This window comes from Pomacea canaliculata, linkage group LG5 (assembly GCF_003073045.1).
Source record: "Pomacea canaliculata isolate SZHN2017 linkage group LG5, ASM307304v1, whole genome shotgun sequence".
In the NCBI taxonomy this organism is placed as follows: domain Eukaryota; kingdom Metazoa; phylum Mollusca; class Gastropoda; order Architaenioglossa; family Ampullariidae; genus Pomacea; species Pomacea canaliculata.
Window position 1 is genome coordinate 18,148,280 of NC_037594.1, and position 16,246 is coordinate 18,164,525.

The following is a 16,246-nucleotide window of genomic DNA, read 5'->3' on the forward strand; positions in this document are numbered from 1 at the left end:
CCTTGTCTTGTTTTCAGATTTGTACTTCACATAACTTCTTTCAGTCTCTTTCTATGGAACACTCAAGAACAAGAAGAAAACTGAAAATCAATATATTTGCTTATTGCAGTTAATAATACATGTACGACTATGCACACAAGTCTCAAAATTACATTACAATTTTTTTTTTTTGAAAGATCGCTTCAATACAGCATTAATGTTTTGTTATGAGCAACTATTATCTAAAACATTTTTATGTATCATACTGCAATTTCTGCATTTGATAAACTTGATAAAAGATTGAAAAGTATATAAAGTGTACACATTTGGATCAGAAGTTTTGATCTATACATTTACATGACTGGTATTCAAATCTATGTTTTTGTCATTTACAGTTCTTTCGTCATAGGCAAATAAATAAGAAGTGACTTCTGCAAGAATTATCTAGTTATTACAATAAGTACTTTGGCTAACAAAAACACCTGTTAGGAAAAGCTTCCTTTACCATTTTTATTTGATCACACCTTTAAATTTACAACTTCTTTATATAACATTGTTTAAAGGAAAATGAAAGAAAATAAAGAGGAATTGCTACTACGTATATATTTTAAAATTAGAAACATTAGTCATTCTAAAAAGGCAGGCTGCTTAGAAGGATTTAGAACCATGAATGTAAGCTAATATATAATAAAAAAGGATTTTTATGAGGCAGTTGGTGTATGTTAAAAGTCCATATCAACATAGCATTAGGAGAATGTAGTAAATAAGAGTAAATTACAAAGATCAGTTTATGTGCCTTGGTATGTTAGTAACAATAAAATTATTAGGGCAGCATGCACAAATGAAATAAAAATAGGTATCATTGTATATACGACTTGAGTTATTACATTTTGTCATGCTTCACAGAGACAAATGTGCAGAAATAAAAAAGCAAGTGAACAGAGAAGCAACAGACATTTTTCAGCTGCATCTAATTTTTTTGCTTATTCCATAAGATGATGAATGCAGAGAGTAGTTGTGTTCTCAGCATTATTTCTCAGCCAGCGTTGAGCCAAGAAAATTCGTGCATCTTGAGACAACTGTTCCTGTATACAAGTGGTAATTCCTTCTGATACTTGAACAATTCCGAAGACATTAAAGTAATGCAGCAGCAACTTCTGCAATTCTCTTTTATCTGATACTAACAGCATTATGATTTCAAATGGCAATTATGCAGTGCATTTACTGTTTCAGATTATAATTATGAGATTAGTCTGTGACATTTTTTGCAGACATCAAACAGAATGACAGAAAAGAAAAGAAATTGGAAGCAAAAAAAAAAAAATTTGAAGACCACTGTGAGACCAAACTGATGGCTGTACTGAACATGACTCTTTTGAATGCCATATTAATGAAGCCAAAGTATGTAGATAATTTTGATACATTAATCTGGCAATAAAAACTGTAGATTCACTTTTTATCTACCAGAATGGCTGAATTCGCCTTAAAGCATATGATCTTCAACTTGTCCACATTAACAGTCAAGCATGCAAGCCAGGTTTGATGTTTTATTGCCGACATCATGAGATAAGTAACTATAAATTATAAACTTCTACACGATTTTATTACTGTTTGTAGGATTACAGTACAAAAAACAATTTTCTTTGTGACAATTAGGTATCACAGGATGAAACAGTCCTTAATGCACGCTTGATCGACTAAGGCTGCCAGACCCATCTTCTATTGTAACAGTGTAGTCATGAGTTAGCATTTGCTGGTGAAGCTTCCATATCATCCTGTGAAAGTGCAAACCATCATAATAATAGGATATTTACACAAGGTTTTTTTTTTTAGCTGTTAAAAAGAATGAAAGCAGTATTCTCCTTTATCTGTACTATTTTCTCCTTTACTATTTTTTTTTTTTTTCTTTTATAGATGCTGCATTTTTCTTTGCTCTAGAGTACGTATGCATAAGACGACTGGTAGGGTAGTAGATGTGAAATAACTTATTTTTTTATCACATCTCTTTCATTTTCTTATTGTTTTTTTTAGCACACACGCACACACACTCTCTCTTACACAAATCACACCAGCGGCAGTGTACTGGTCCTTACCCACTCAATTTCACTTTCTCGGTTTGTAAAAAGGCTGCGGCTTCGGTTTGTTCCCCTGCTTTGTCGAGGGTCTATCAAAGTTGAACAGCTGCTGCTTTGCGACAGCGCATCTCCCAGCCACCGAGTTGTCCCCCTGCTCGAGGTGGTTGAGCTTGCTGACTGCTGACTTGCCCTGTCGCCCGCCGGTCGCGTTGTCGGTGACGGGACGCTGGTCTTTCAGCTGCTGGATCTCGTTCTGCATGCTCATGAACTGCCGCACCACGGTCTGCATCACTTGTTCGTTCTTCTTCTTGAACTCCTGCAGCTCGGCCACTTTTTTGTTCTCCGCCTCACTCCTCTTGCGCAGGCTGTCCAGCTCTCTCTTGTGCAGGCTCTGTTGCTGATTCTGCTTGTCCACCTCCGACTGCAGGTCGGTGATCTGCTCCCTGGCCTGTTGCGCTTGCAGCCTCATCCGCTGAAGTTCCTGCGACTGTTCCACAACTCTATTTAGCAAGTTGGTGTTGTCGTTCTCCATGACCTTCAGCTGTTTCTCGAGGGCCTCGATTTTGTCGGATGCCTGTCGGAGTTGCTCGGACTTTTCCGCCACCAGGCAGTTCAGGTTTTCGTTCTCTCGTCGGAGCTTCTTGATCTCGTTGGACGCTTCGGACAGCTTCTGCCGCAGGCGGGACACCTCTTCCTTCTGCCCTCCGTCTATCTGTGTCATTCGGTAGCTGAGGACGTCCAGATGTTTTTCGATCTTATCCACTCGATCACACAGGCCGAAAACTTCCTGCTTGAATGTTTCACGTCCACGTGCGTCGTCCTCGACGGACTCAGAGTCTGAGGAAGTTGAGGTAATTTGCTTGACGTAGGTGCTGTGATCGTATTCTCTGGGCCTGCCGACCAACTCTTCTGACAAGTTGTGCAAGGTCTGCCGAATCCTGCCTGCGGCAGCCAGATGCCCTGTGTCGTCCAGGGCCTTGAGGAAAGCCTCGAAGCCGGCAGGGCTTCTCATGGTAATCACGTCCAAGAGACGCAGGCTCTGCTCCTTGCGTGGAAGTCTCTGGCCGTCAGTGCCCAGAATCTTCTGCTTGTCGTTGTCATCTAGGATGAGGCGGGAATAGAGCAGAGTGACGATATCTGTACATTCAATGTTGTCCGCTAGGAACATGTTATTCTTCTGCAAGCATCGCTCTTGCTCCGAAGTGACCTTGCCTCGTGGAAACCTGTGATTTATATCCTCCGACATGTTTGATGGTGAAAAAAGTCAAGAAGAGCAGTTTATGTGGCCTTCTGAAAAAGACAATTGTCGAATGTGTTATTAATTTATGCGCGTAGGTCGTAAAAAAATTTGCCAAGTATACTCACTTATTTGATGATATGTCCACAATAAAATGCCCACCTTCTCCCCTACGGCCGCTTAACACAAAATGGAAGACTACGGAAGTACGTTGGATTAGAATGAGATCGTCTTGGAAATACCTATGTTGGTCAGTTCTGCCAGGCGTGAAGGTCGAATTGTTATAGAAGTATATCAATGTTAGACATATAGTCGCAAAAAAGTGTATCTAGTATTCACCTAATCATGAAAGTCTTTCGATATTAATGATTTCATTTGTCGTTAGCTTTCATTTCCTTACGACTACGTGGAGACTTGCTGCAAGACTTCCTGGTAAACGTATTTCAGTTAATATTAATTCTATTGACCAATCGCGTTAGACCGAATAAAAGGTAATCAAGTACAATACCTTTACTTGGTACAGTACCAAACATAAAAAGAACTACACAAAGACAAAGACGAAGCCAGTATCAGAGTTCAAATCAACAGTCATGACAGGATCACGAACTTGTATTACACATCCATGGACAGGATAGAACTTACCCACGTCACAGCGACGATATGGTTCACTGCGAATGATTACTCCAGGTGAATGTTCATTGTTGCAGCTGAGCTCAGCCCCAAAATTTGTACAGCAGCTGTCTCTCGGGAAAACTCTGGACATAAGCACCGATCTGACACTAGATAAGAGCAAGCACTGACTTCACACACTTGTCTGTCTCCAGGCAGCCAGACCCTTGTTGACTACTGATCATGAACTGCTGCAATATCTTCACCAATGTTTTCTTAATCCAGAAACTTGCCACCAGTTCGGACGGGACAACTAGGGGATTTTTTTTTAAAGTTTTTTATTCCTCTTTTCCCTTCAGCGATCATGTACTTACATGTTCAGCCGAAAGCTGTTTCCTATACTTTCCTAAGATTTGAATTTTAAAAAAAAAATCCAAGGACAAGAGATGGTAGATGGGTATGGGGGAGAGGGATAGAGAGTGTAGATAAGCAGGGTCAAAAGTTAAACTTGGCGTCCGAGGATAGTAACTCGGTTTTTCCTTGCGATTAATATTTAGACACTGCCTTTGAGAAAAGATCGACCTCCACAGTGGGTACACAACAGGACGATGGGCAAACCTCTATACACCGTTCAGACTTTCTTCTTGTGCTTAAACAATCTCTCTAGGATGTACCTGGTGTGGTAGGCAAGAATGCGGGCATCGTTTAGTCTACATTGAACGTACGCATAGTTGCATTGGGGTGCATCTTATGTTGCTGTATTTTTTTTAAATATTCATTTGTTTTCTGAATGCTACCGAAGATTAGACAATATTTTCGTTGAAAATGTTTATATTTTGTTTGTTCTTTGTTTTTGACTTGTGGAGATTCGACTTGTCAGAGCTTACCATGAAGGTCAACGTTCGTTTGTGTTTCTTTTGTCCTTTAATTGTCTCTCACTCGTTTTGCACACGTACACACAGCATGCGCGCGCACACACACACACGCGCGCTACAACATTAACAACACTTCCAGGTATAAGAACTTGTTAATCGCATGCTCTGGAACAAAAGGCAGACTTGTGACCACTGGGCCATATGATAGCTAAGATTTGTGACTAGACGGAGTAGACGGGTTTTTTTTGGGGGTGGGGGCTAGGTCGCTTGTATTGAACCCCCGAGGTCCTTTGGTTGCCCTGCCAAGGGTACTTTTTTTTAAAGATGAACTTGTTGAAAGCCAAAGCACTTAAAGTAAGCAGTCGAAGAATGAACGCTGTCGTTTTGTCTGGTCTAAAGAGTCTTTATTATACAAGTTTTATTTTCTTCTCTAGACATCATGCACTACTGTGCTGGACATGCGGTTGTAGGCTCATCACTCATCCATTCAGTGTTTAGGGACATGCATTTGTCATCTGAATAACAGCGGTCACTCTATTTGTATGCCAAAAGATCTGTTATAGAGCAGAAACTGCGAGCTGATAATCATGTTCAGATAGTTTCAGCCGGTTTAAGTGAAGGATTATCATTATTTGAGATGAAGAATTTGGTTCAGAATAGCCGCCGTCTGGACCTAAAAGAAAAAAAAAAAACTCCCAAAGTGCTTTCTGTTGGTGGCTACCATCTCCATAGCAAACATTTTGAATCTAGTCTACTCAATGTCCAGCAGAAAGAAAATGATTAATGTGGAATGCTGTTCCTACCATCTTTGATGTTCCTAATCCACAACCTCCAGCTACCATACAAAGAAAACTAAAGGACAGATCCAGCACGAAAGTCCCACAAAAGAAACAGACGAGCTGATGCTGATACAGGTACAGTTTAAAGCTATAAATTTCAGTGACACACACATATATGTATATGAGCTTATCACTGCCCATGTGATTTTTTTTCATTCTTTCATTCAAAGTTTCTTTCAGTAATCTTAATGATTATTTGGTACACCTTTCTTTGTGCAATTTTCTGTCAGTAAGCTGATTACTGAAAATAGGTAGAGAAATGTGTAAATGATATCAAAGCAATGAAAAAATATAAGAACAAAACTAGAATTTTTAAAGTGTGTCTAAAGACATTTAATTAAGTAAACCAAGAAAAAAATGTGTAGAAAAAGATCAAACTACAACAACAAATGTACATACCCAAAATCAACACAAGATGCATGATAATATATACTCTTGCATGGAATAGTGAGCTATGAAAGTCACTGTAGCAGTCAATGTGCGACTTGTGCATGAACGAACTAAGGGAGATAACCGCTTGCCAGACGGAATGTTTAATGATGGAAATCGGCCGAGTGAACGATCTTTTATATCATCTTTACCTCCTGTGATATATTAGGAGTCTATCAATGGAAGAGAGATGGAGAGAGTTCAGTTACAAAGAGTGTTCCACAGTCACCTGCAAGAAAGATGGACTGGCCTGATTTCAAGTGTACATGACAAGGGGGCGCAACCTTACACCCCGCACTTCTTGCACTACAGTCTGTATAAACATATATATACACACAAACACACTACATTTTGCATGAAAAGAGTGTGACAAGAAAGTATTTACATTACAGTCGGTCAAATATTGTTAGGATATACACAATGTCACTGCACCTTCCTCCATAGGTAACAACTGACATGACACAATAACATGCACTGTGCACATCACACTGCAGCGCAAATGACTTCTTGTTTTCTCACCATCTCAGTCTTGTATACGAGATACGGCATGAGTACCGAGGCAGGTAACTGCATTTAGAAATGAAGAATGGGTTAATGAGGTGGGTAGGGAAAGAATCCACAATCTTTTAGAGGTTATCGTGATAGGAAAGACAGGGAAAGAGGTGCGATAAATTGGTGGGAGAATAATACAGACAAGTATATATTCGTCACACACCGAATAACAAAAATAATATTCTGTTCCTCCATTTAAAAATGTTATTGGCGTATCTTAGGATTCAACATAAGTCCACCATTGCGCGTTATCAACTTTCTTCCACAAGAAAGTTAATTGTTTATGTTTCTTCTGCAACACACGATTACTTTTGTAGGTTGAATCCACTGTAAGAATGCAGTTTAGAATCGAGGTCACTTCTTTTTCTGTGTATTATCTTGACTACGGTTGACCTTTGCTGGCGCTGGTCGTATTTGTTTGTATGTCTGATGTGCAGCAGCATTCTGCAGCATTACTTTGGAAGTAGTTTTAGTCTGAACATCTTTGCCAGCACCTCCTAGAGACTCTTTGTTCTGCACCTGTTGCTCTTGACTGATTCTACGTTGGTTTTCAATCAGAGATCGCACGTCTGCACAGAGTTTGGATACAATTTTATTGTGTTGTTGGTGCTGTTTTTTCATTTCCTCTGTAAGTTTGATTTCTGCATTGTGGAGTTGCTCTTTAAATTTAGTTTCTTGGCTTTTCATTTTAATTTCTTGCTCTTTCAATCTGCTTTCTTGGCTTTTTAATCTGGTTTCCTGATCTTTCATTCTGCTTTCTTGGTTATTTATCTTAGTCTCCTGATCATTCAGCTTTTGTTCTTGAACTTTAAGTTTATCTTCTAGCTCTCGCTGCTCGTCGTTCAGTTTCAGTATCCGCTCCTCGAGTATATGTATTTCTGCCTGAGCTTTTTCGAGATCCAGAGATTTGTATGTCAGCAGTTGTTTCAGATTTTCTATTTCTTCTTTGGCGTTCTCAAATCTTTTGCGAAGGTCTTCTGCTTCCTGGGTCTGCTGCTGCGAAGATGCAGTGTCTAGCCTTGTCAGCCGCGTACTTAGGACGTCCAGCCGGTTTTCAACATGTATCACACGACGATAAAGCACTGTCTGATTGGTTGAAGTGGTCATCTCAGTCTCAGGAAACTGAAAATCAGTTGCAGCTAAACTGTCGTTTTGTGCATCAACCTTCTGGCCAGGCAAAGCTGCTGTGTTACGACGCAGCCATTCTTGGATTTTCCTGGAAGCAGCTTCATGGCCAGTGTCTTTTAGAGCCTGTAAAAATGCACGAAAACCATCGTCTGCTCGCATGGTCAGTTTGCTCAACAATCGTCGGTTTTGTTGTTGACGAGTACTGCTGGTGCCCTCCGGCCCTAGAATTGCATCCCTGTCCTCGTCATCTAAGATCATTGTTGAGTACAGCTTTGTGACTATGTGTGGCGCATCCAAATTTTCCTCCAAAAATGCAGTATTCTGCTGAAGACAGTCGCGTAGCTTCTGACTGAGTCTTCCGCGAGGGAACCTTGGGAATTTATGCTGAGCCATGTTAATCTGGACCCGATTAGAGTGTTCAGACCTAATCTGTCAAAGCAAGAAAAGAAATGCTCGATTCTCAACACAAAAATGCGTTTTAAGCATGAGTATCTTTAGGTCATATAAATGTTTTCACAATCGACACATATTTTCTACATAAACATTTGAGTTGGGATCGGTCTACATAAAAAGGATTTTAAAAAAGGGGTTTTCAGTTTGCTGTCTGATTGATTACGCCTCCGTAACCTTTTGAGAGAATAGCTGTCCAAAACAAGTATTGTCTCTCTTACCTTATAAACTGACCACAGCGTTCAGACTGTCGTGCGACCCGCCACTCTTGACTGAACGATTCCTCATATCATGTACGTAACCGAAAAACGACTTAAACAGGGAGGTTCAAACAGGCTAATTCTAAAGGTACAACTGTACAGCATTTATCTTAGATACACAAGGGACCGCGTCATAGAAGTGTGGAGAGCGGATGACAGATTGTTAGCTACTGATACACTTCCGGTAGTTAGATTGGAATGCACGCGATCGTCCTTTCACGTGAGATACACTCCAACCGTCTTCTGCTGCTAAAGAAAATATCTGGCATTGTCAGTGCAAGACATCATTTTTCTTATATCCGCTGCTGATCATATAACAGCGAATATTATGTCATGATCATCAAACACACTAATCTTAGTCAAAAACAAAATGTATAATCGACAAAGCGGCATTTAATGAATAGTTTCATGCGTCTATTGCGGACAATTTTTTTTTGTGTCAACACTGCTCTGGGAGATTTGCGTAAAGCCGCCCGATGTTCTGTTCCATTAAAAGACACAGTCAGCTATGCTTTCTCCTGTCTAGCAAAGATTTCAGAGTTTACATAACCCTTTACTTAGCACAATATAAAACCGACCAGTACTAAGCAATGTGAACTGTTGGTGGCAAAAATTCAATTTAAAAAAGCGTTGCCGCGCTGATAAGTAATTCACAATGGAAGTCTGTATTATCAAAAGCATGAAATGTACGTGCAACTCAGTCTCCTGTGTATTAAAAGATGTCACTATATAGCTATACCCCGAAAAAGAAGAAAGAACAAAATAATAGGAAGATTCAAAAGAAAAAAATACCACGGCCTTAACCTGCTGCTCCTTAACAAAAGGACATACACCACATAGCTTATTACCAGGAAGGTGTTTCTGTGTGACCCCTGGTAACTAATAACATGAGAGGTTTGGCACAGGTACATAGCTTACTGGGGCTAAATGCTGGCTGTCTATTATCCGTCTTCCTGATTTGTCACTTTGCATAATTTTGTCGGGAATAAAATTGAATGTTTTAATATGTGCCCTACTTTGAGTTAAAATAAAAATGCTCGTTTTAGTTCAGAAAAACATTAGGAAGAGGTAGAAGATATGTCGAAAGTTGTGAGCGCCGAATCATATTTTCTTGAGTATAAAGGCTTGTGTGTGTGTGTTTTGTTTGTTTGTTTTTTTTTTTTTCTAACGTTCTTTCATGATTGTGTTAGTTATCGATACAAGTAAGTGGATTTGCTGCGGGCAAATAAATTGCCCCTCCACAGTTGCGTTGCCGTTTCATGCTGATGATACCAACAACTTTTATTATCTTAAACCTCTTGACAAGGGACAGACTTGCACTCGTAATGACCTCTTTACTCCTTTCACTAAGTTGCATCAGGTATGAGCAGGTGTTCACAGAACTGATCTCACGTTTTGTACAGTAAGGTGTTTGGAACGTGCAACTATTCACCATCACGCTTCCTTTCAAAGATATGTCAGCAGCTCTCTTTCCCCCCTAGATAAATGTTATTTACACCTGAGAATGCGATCACATCTGGAATGACAAAAGCAACCAAGATCTTAAAACCGTCGCTGAGCTTTGTGAGAAGAGGAGGAGAAATGAACAAAAGGCATTATGGGTGGAGGGGATAACTAGCCATGGAGGGTAATTTTTTTAAAATTTATTTTTATTTTATTTATTTATTTTTTTTTTTTTTTTTTTTTTTTTTTTGGTAAACGTCACAGTGAAGGGAAAAACTTCGGAAGCCTTCGGAAGCGTGACGTCAGGGACCTTGACACTTCCGCGCTAAGGTCCACTTCACTCATTGCCAGCCATGAAACTTGTTTGGCGCTAATTCATCAACTTTTAAACACTAAAAAGGGCTGCATAAAGTTTATTGTGACATTCAAAATAACTCAAGCCCTAAAACAGATAACAGGTAAAGGTAAAATAAATGATCGAGGGCCCAAAACCACCGAGACAATGTTTAACTACAAGTAGGTTACATTAGTGAAGATCGCGAGCACCGTCTCCGTAGAGTAGGGTTATCTTGCTAAAGAAAACAAAAACATACCGATCAAAATAAACAATTTCAGTAAGGGAGTAAACATTGATTTCTTCTATCTTCTTTTAAAGCCTTGATGATATATATATCTTGCGAAAACAATTTTTCAGTGCGGATCAGGTAACAAACAAATAACAGAAGAATGGGAGATAACAAGCAAAACCTTTTTTTTTTAATGTTTCTTACGTCCCTTTGATTAGTTTATCCTCTGCCAGTTTGAATGAGTTGTTTAGTGTGGCGTCTATGCACATAATCTAAATGCTCAGGTTATTAGCTTGAGTATTATTTTAATAGCTTAACTAAGTAATTGAAAAACATTTTAATTCAGGTGGACCCTTGTAAACGTTTATCAAAGACACCGGTAAAAACTTTTACACCAAACTTTCTTTGTTTTATGGTTAATTGTGTTTATTTGTTTGTGCTCATCACATTGAGATCACCTCCACACGAATTATTTGTTTTACAAATCTGACTATTAATATTTGAGGAACAGATACTAACAAGCAGTAGAAAAGTGACTACACCTAATGGCAGCATGTAACAACAGCTTGAAAGACATCAATGAAAGGAACTTGAAATGTTTATATAACTGATGAGGGAATGTATTTGGAATGAAGTCGGGTGGTAGTGGTGGTGTGTATGACTAAATTATAAATGGATTGCAAAAGCCTAGGTTTATGAAAGATTTTATAGAAAAAGTTGCACTTAATTATGGCTATTTCCAGCATATTATTATTATTTGAAGATACACGATTAAGTCCGCATTCGTTTGTCAGTCGCTCGGGAGTTTACGTCTTATGACGAAATCATTTTTATTTGACACAATCTTACAGTCCATGTCTTGGAAAATAAAAGACTTGTGAACCAATCCAATATCGCTTTTGTTTTCCATTGAAAGAAAATTATTATGCTGTGCGATCCTCACAAAGATTTCAGTGAAACGAAAATCTTTTAATGTCTATTGAACTCATGCGTCTGTCTCCCGTTTCTGTCTATTTATTCTTTTTGCTTGTGTGCGTACGTGTGTGTGTGTTACAACTAAGAACCTGGGTTGTCGGTAACGGCTATCCCACACACAATCACTGCTAATAACCGACTCGATATCAAAAATATAAATTATTATGATTAAAGACATCGTTGTATCTGGTGTAAACGTGAGTTCATCTTTCAACAGAAAAGCTTCAGAATGTAAAAGGAAAGACTAGGAGGAATAAATGAACAGAAAAAGTCCAGTGTGATTTACTTGTAAACAAAAGTTTCCTCAGGATACATATCTTGATAAAGATAAAAAAAATTCAGACAAATTAAAATAAACAAGTAAAAACAGTGAGAGACTAACAAATTTTCTTCTGTTTTATTTATTTAATTTTTTATATCTGTATTTTGGAATGACAACATACCTTAAACGCTTTTCATCTTGTAGGATACTAACAAGTGTGCTCACATACAAAAATAAACGAAAGAGTAAAAAATAAACTAAGCAAATAAAGTGCTAGTTACAAGATGATTACAAGATAAAGATAATGTTGTGTGTCAGGGAAAAATCTTATTTCCCTTGTACGCGTAGTTCGCGAGTGTGTGCGAGTGTGTGTACCGCGTGAGAATAAAAGAGAAAAAAGGTTCTAATTCTTAAACTCCGTGCAGGAACACAACTGATGACACGTGACACTAGTAACGACAGTTCACCTCCAGGTTTTTCGCTCAGTAAACAGTGTGTGACATTCCCAACGCAGGCGCCGAGACGCTTGGTCCTACCTGTACAGGTGTAAATACAGACAGGGGAATCTGTGCCTTTAGCTTCTTGCCCAGTCAAGGTAAACAAATATGTGTTTATATTGTCCTGAATTCTAAATTCTGATTTCACGGCAAAAGTATTGTTAAATTGTTTCATAAGAAAAATCTTACCGTTCAATAAGAAACCACGTGATGAGTTTAACTCAGGGCGATACTAATAGTAGCAGTGAATGGTAGAGTCTCATTAGTCATTAAGTTACAGGAACTCATGTGGAGGAACAGCTAAGGAGGACCCGCTGGAACGGAACCCTAACTACAGGAGCGCTGAGATTTGTGAGAGCATCGTACATCGGGAGACCACGGACTGAGGGGAATGGTAAGTGTTATTTTCGACTTTGTCTAATTTTTCAGTGTGGCCACGAGTCATCGGACATAGTTACATGATGTCATCTCAATCTTCTGATTAGCAAGTAGACAGACGCGAGAACAATTATAAGAAACTTGACATTCTAGCGTGGAACTGAGAAGTGCGCGAGGGTACAGTCAGCATTGAGTTGTCTCTGTGTAGTTGTCTCAGAATTATTTGGTGTTTAACTGTGTGTTGCTGAACAGTGTTTCGCTGCTCTGGGATAAGGACACGGTGACATCGTCAGCCCGGGTGGGGAGGGGGTTGTGTTGACCTCGTCAACCCCAGCTTCGGAGAGTTTTCAAGGAAGGTTTTTAAATGAAGTTTAAAGAAAGATTATTCAAGGAAGTGAAGATGTGTGTGTTAGTGTGAGCGTCCCTGAACAGAATCCAAACCGTAAGTGAGAATTTTGTGAACTATTAAACTATAGTTATCTAAATAAATTGAATGACGGAAAAGTTGAAAGTCATCTATGACATTGATATGCTATTTATGGTTTACAGTAATGTATGTTTTGATGTAAGTTATGTAAACTTTGTTGCCCCACCTTGAAATAAAACACGTGCTCCCGAACATTTGCCATCTGCCATGTTGATGATAATGATCAATGATTGATGATTGATTGATGATTGATGGATGGATGAAAGATGGATGATGGGTAAATGGATGACGAATGGATAATGATGGAGGATGGTTGATGGTTAATGAAGGATGGATGGTGATGAAGATAATGATGGATGGATGAGGAAGAGGATGGATAATGATGATGTTGGTTGTTGTAGGTTGTTGTTGGTTGTTGATGTTGTTGCTAGTTCAGCTTGTTGATGTTGGTTCGTTGGTTGATGATGTTGGGTGGTGGTGGTGATGGATGGTGGTGTTCATGATGTTGATGCTGATGCATTGATGATGCAAAGATGATAGTTGTTGATGATAGCTGTTGACTGTTCTTGATCATTGTTGTTTATGATAGCTGTTGATTGTTCTTGATCATTGTTGTTGATGGTCATGATGATTGTTGTTGATTGATGATGATGATATTTGGTGATGGATCTTTGATAATGATGTTAGGTGGTGGTGATGGTAATGATGGGTGGTGGTGTTGATGTTGATGATGATGCATTGATGATGCAATGATAGTTGTTGATTGTTATTGATCATTGATAATGATGATGATTGTTATTGATCATTGTTGTTGATAGTTGATGATGATTGGTGATGGATTTTGGTGGTGGTGATGATGAGTGGTGATGGTAATGATGGGTGGTGGTTGTTGATGGGTGTGTTGATGATGATGATGATGATGATGATGATGATGATGATGATGATGATGATGATGATGATGATGATGATGATGATGATGATGAACATTGCTGTTCATGATTGTTGATGATGATGAGGATGTTTGGTGGTGGTGATGGGTGGTGATGGATGGGTGGTGCTGATGATGGGTGTGTTGATGATGCATTGAATGATGCACTGATGGCGAAGTTCAGCGAAGTTCAGCGAAGTTCAGCGAAGTTCAGCGAAGTTCAGCGAAGTTCAGCGAAGTTCAGCGAAGTTCAGCGAAGTTCAGCGAAGTTCAGCGAAGTTCAGCGAAGTTCAGCGAAGTTCAGCGAAGTTCAGCGAAGTTCAGCGAAGTTCAGCGAAGTTCAGCGAAGTTCAGCGAAGTTCAGCGAAGTTCAGCGAAGTTCAGCGAAGTTCAGCGAAGTTCAGCGAAGTTCAGCGAAGTTCAGCGAAGTTCAGCGAAGTTCAGCGAAGTTCAGCGAAGTTCAGCGAAGTTCAGCGAAGTTCAGCGAAGTTCAGCGAAGTTCAGCGAAGTTCAGCGAAGTTCAGCGAAGTTCAGCGAAGTTCAGCGAAGTTCAGCGAAGTTCAGCGAAGTTCAGCGAAGTTCAGCGAAGTTTCAGCGAAGTTCAGCGAAGTTCAGCGAAGTTCAGCGAAGTTCAGCGAAGTTCAGCGAAGTTCAGCGAAGTTCAGCGAAGTTCAGCGAAGTTCAGCGAAGTTCAGCGAAGTTCAGCGAAGTTCAGCGAAGTTCAGCGAAGTTCAGCGAAGTTCAGCGAAGTTCAGCGAAGTTCAGCGAAGTTCAGCGAAGTTCAGCGAAGTTCAGCGAAGTTCAGCGAAGTTCAGCGAAGTTCAGCGAGTTCAGCGAAGTTTCAGCGAAGTTCAGCCGAAGTTCAGCGAAGTTCAGCCAAAGTTCAGCCAAGTTCAGCCAAGTTCAGCCAAGTTCAGCCAAGTTCAGCCAAGTTCAGCCAAGTTCAGCCAAGTTCAGCCAAGTTCAGCCAAGTTCAGCCAAGTTCAGCCAAGTTCAGCCAAGTTCAGCCAAGTTCAGCCAAGTTCAGCCAAGTTCAGCCAAGTTCAGCCAAGTTCAGCCAAGTTCAGCCAAGTTCAGCCAAGTTCAGCCAAGTTCAGCCAAGTTCAGCCAAGTTCAGCCAAGTTTCAGCCAGCCAAGTTCAGCCAAGTTCAGCCAAGTTCAGCCAAGTTCAGCCAAGTTCAGCCAAGTTCAGCCAAGTTCAGCCAAGTTCAGCCAAGTTCAGCCAAGTTTCAGCCAAGTTTCAGCCAAGCCAGCGCAAGTTCAGCCAAAGTTCAGCCAAGTTCAGCCAAGTTTCAGCCAAGTTCAGCCAAGTTCAGCGTTCAGTTCAAGTTCAGCCAAGTTCAGCCAGTTCAGCCAAAGTTCAGCCAAGTTCAGCCAAGTTCAGCCAAGTTCAGCCAAGTTCAGCCAAGTTCAGCCAAGTTCAGCCAAGTTCAGCCAAGTTCAGCCAAGTTCAGCCAAGTTCAGCCAAGTTCAGCCAAGTTCAGCCAAGTTCAGCCAAAGTTCAGCCCAGCCAAGTTCAGCCAAGTTCAGCCAAGTTCAGCCAAGTTCAGCCAAGTTTCAGCCAAGTTCAGCCAAGTTCAGCCAAGTTCAGCAAGTTCAGCCAAGTTCAGCCAAGTTCAGCCAAGTTCAGCCAAGTTCAGCCAAGTTCAGCCAAGTTCAGCCAAGTTCAGCCAAGTTCAGCAAGTTCAGCCAAGTTCAGCCAAGGTTCAGCCAAGTTCAGCGAAGTTCAGCCAAGTTCAGCCAAGTTCAGCCAAGTTCAGCCAAGTTCAGCCAAGTTCAGCCAAGTTTCAAGCAGCAAGTTCAGCCAAGTTCAGCCAAGTTCAGCCAAGTTCAGCCAAGTTCAGCCAAGTTCAGCCAAGTTCAGCCAAGTTCAGCAAGTTCAGCCAAGTTCAGCCAAGAGTTTCAGCCAAGTTCAGCCAAGTTCAGCCAAGTTCAGCCAAGAGTTCAAGCCAAAAGTTCAGCCAAGTTTTCAGCCAAGTTCAGCCAAGTTCAGCCAAGTTCAGCCAGCCAAGTTTCAGCCAAGTTCAGCCAAGTTCAGCCAAGTTCAGCCAAGTTCAGCCAAGTTCAGCCAAGTTCAGCCAAGTTCAGCCAAGTTCAGCCAGCCAAGTTCAGCCAAGTTCAGCCAAGTTCAGCCAAGTTCAGCCAAGTTTGCAGCCAAGTTCAGCCAAGTTCAGCCAAGTTCAGCCAAGTTCAGTTCAGCCAAGTTCAGCCAAGTTCAGCCAAGTTCAGCCAAGTTCAGCCAGTTCAGCCAAGTTGTTCAGCCAAGTTCAGCAGCAAGTTCAGCCAAGTTCAGCCAAGTTCAGCCAAGTTCAGCCAAGTTCAGCCAGTTCAGCCAAG

General features: G+C 40.5%; 2 protein-coding genes across 6 annotated transcripts; both read right to left on the reverse strand.

Moving 5' to 3' along the window:
- Positions 1–76: 76 nt before the first annotated feature.
- On the reverse strand, positions 77–4,068 carry LOC112565015 (chromosome partition protein Smc-like). 5 transcript variants are annotated; one of them, XM_025240228.1, is made up of 3 exons: positions 3,934–4,068; positions 2,073–3,344; positions 77–1,754 (listed from the first exon to the last, which is right to left on the reverse strand). In XM_025240228.1, the coding sequence occupies exon 2, from the start codon at positions 3,298–3,300 to the stop codon at positions 2,083–2,085; it is 1,218 nt and encodes a 405-aa protein (XP_025096013.1). In that variant the 5' UTR covers positions 3,301–3,344; positions 3,934–4,068; the 3' UTR covers positions 77–1,754; positions 2,073–2,082. The 5 variants fall into 5 exon arrangements, with proteins under 5 accessions (XP_025096013.1, XP_025096011.1, XP_025096012.1 ...); XM_025240226.1 differs by lacking the exon at positions 3,934–4,068 and adding an exon at positions 3,631–3,766; XM_025240227.1 differs by lacking the exon at positions 3,934–4,068 and adding an exon at positions 3,534–3,728.
- A 224-nt stretch (positions 4,069–4,292) lies between these two features.
- On the reverse strand, positions 4,293–8,471 carry LOC112565016 (golgin subfamily A member 6-like protein 2). Its single transcript, XM_025240231.1, has 2 exons — positions 8,395–8,471; positions 4,293–8,152 (listed from the first exon to the last, which is right to left on the reverse strand). The coding sequence occupies exon 2, from the start codon at positions 8,114–8,116 to the stop codon at positions 6,950–6,952; it is 1,167 nt and encodes a 388-aa protein (XP_025096016.1). The 5' UTR covers positions 8,117–8,152; positions 8,395–8,471; the 3' UTR covers positions 4,293–6,949.
- Positions 8,472–16,246: the final 7,775 nt, after the last annotated feature.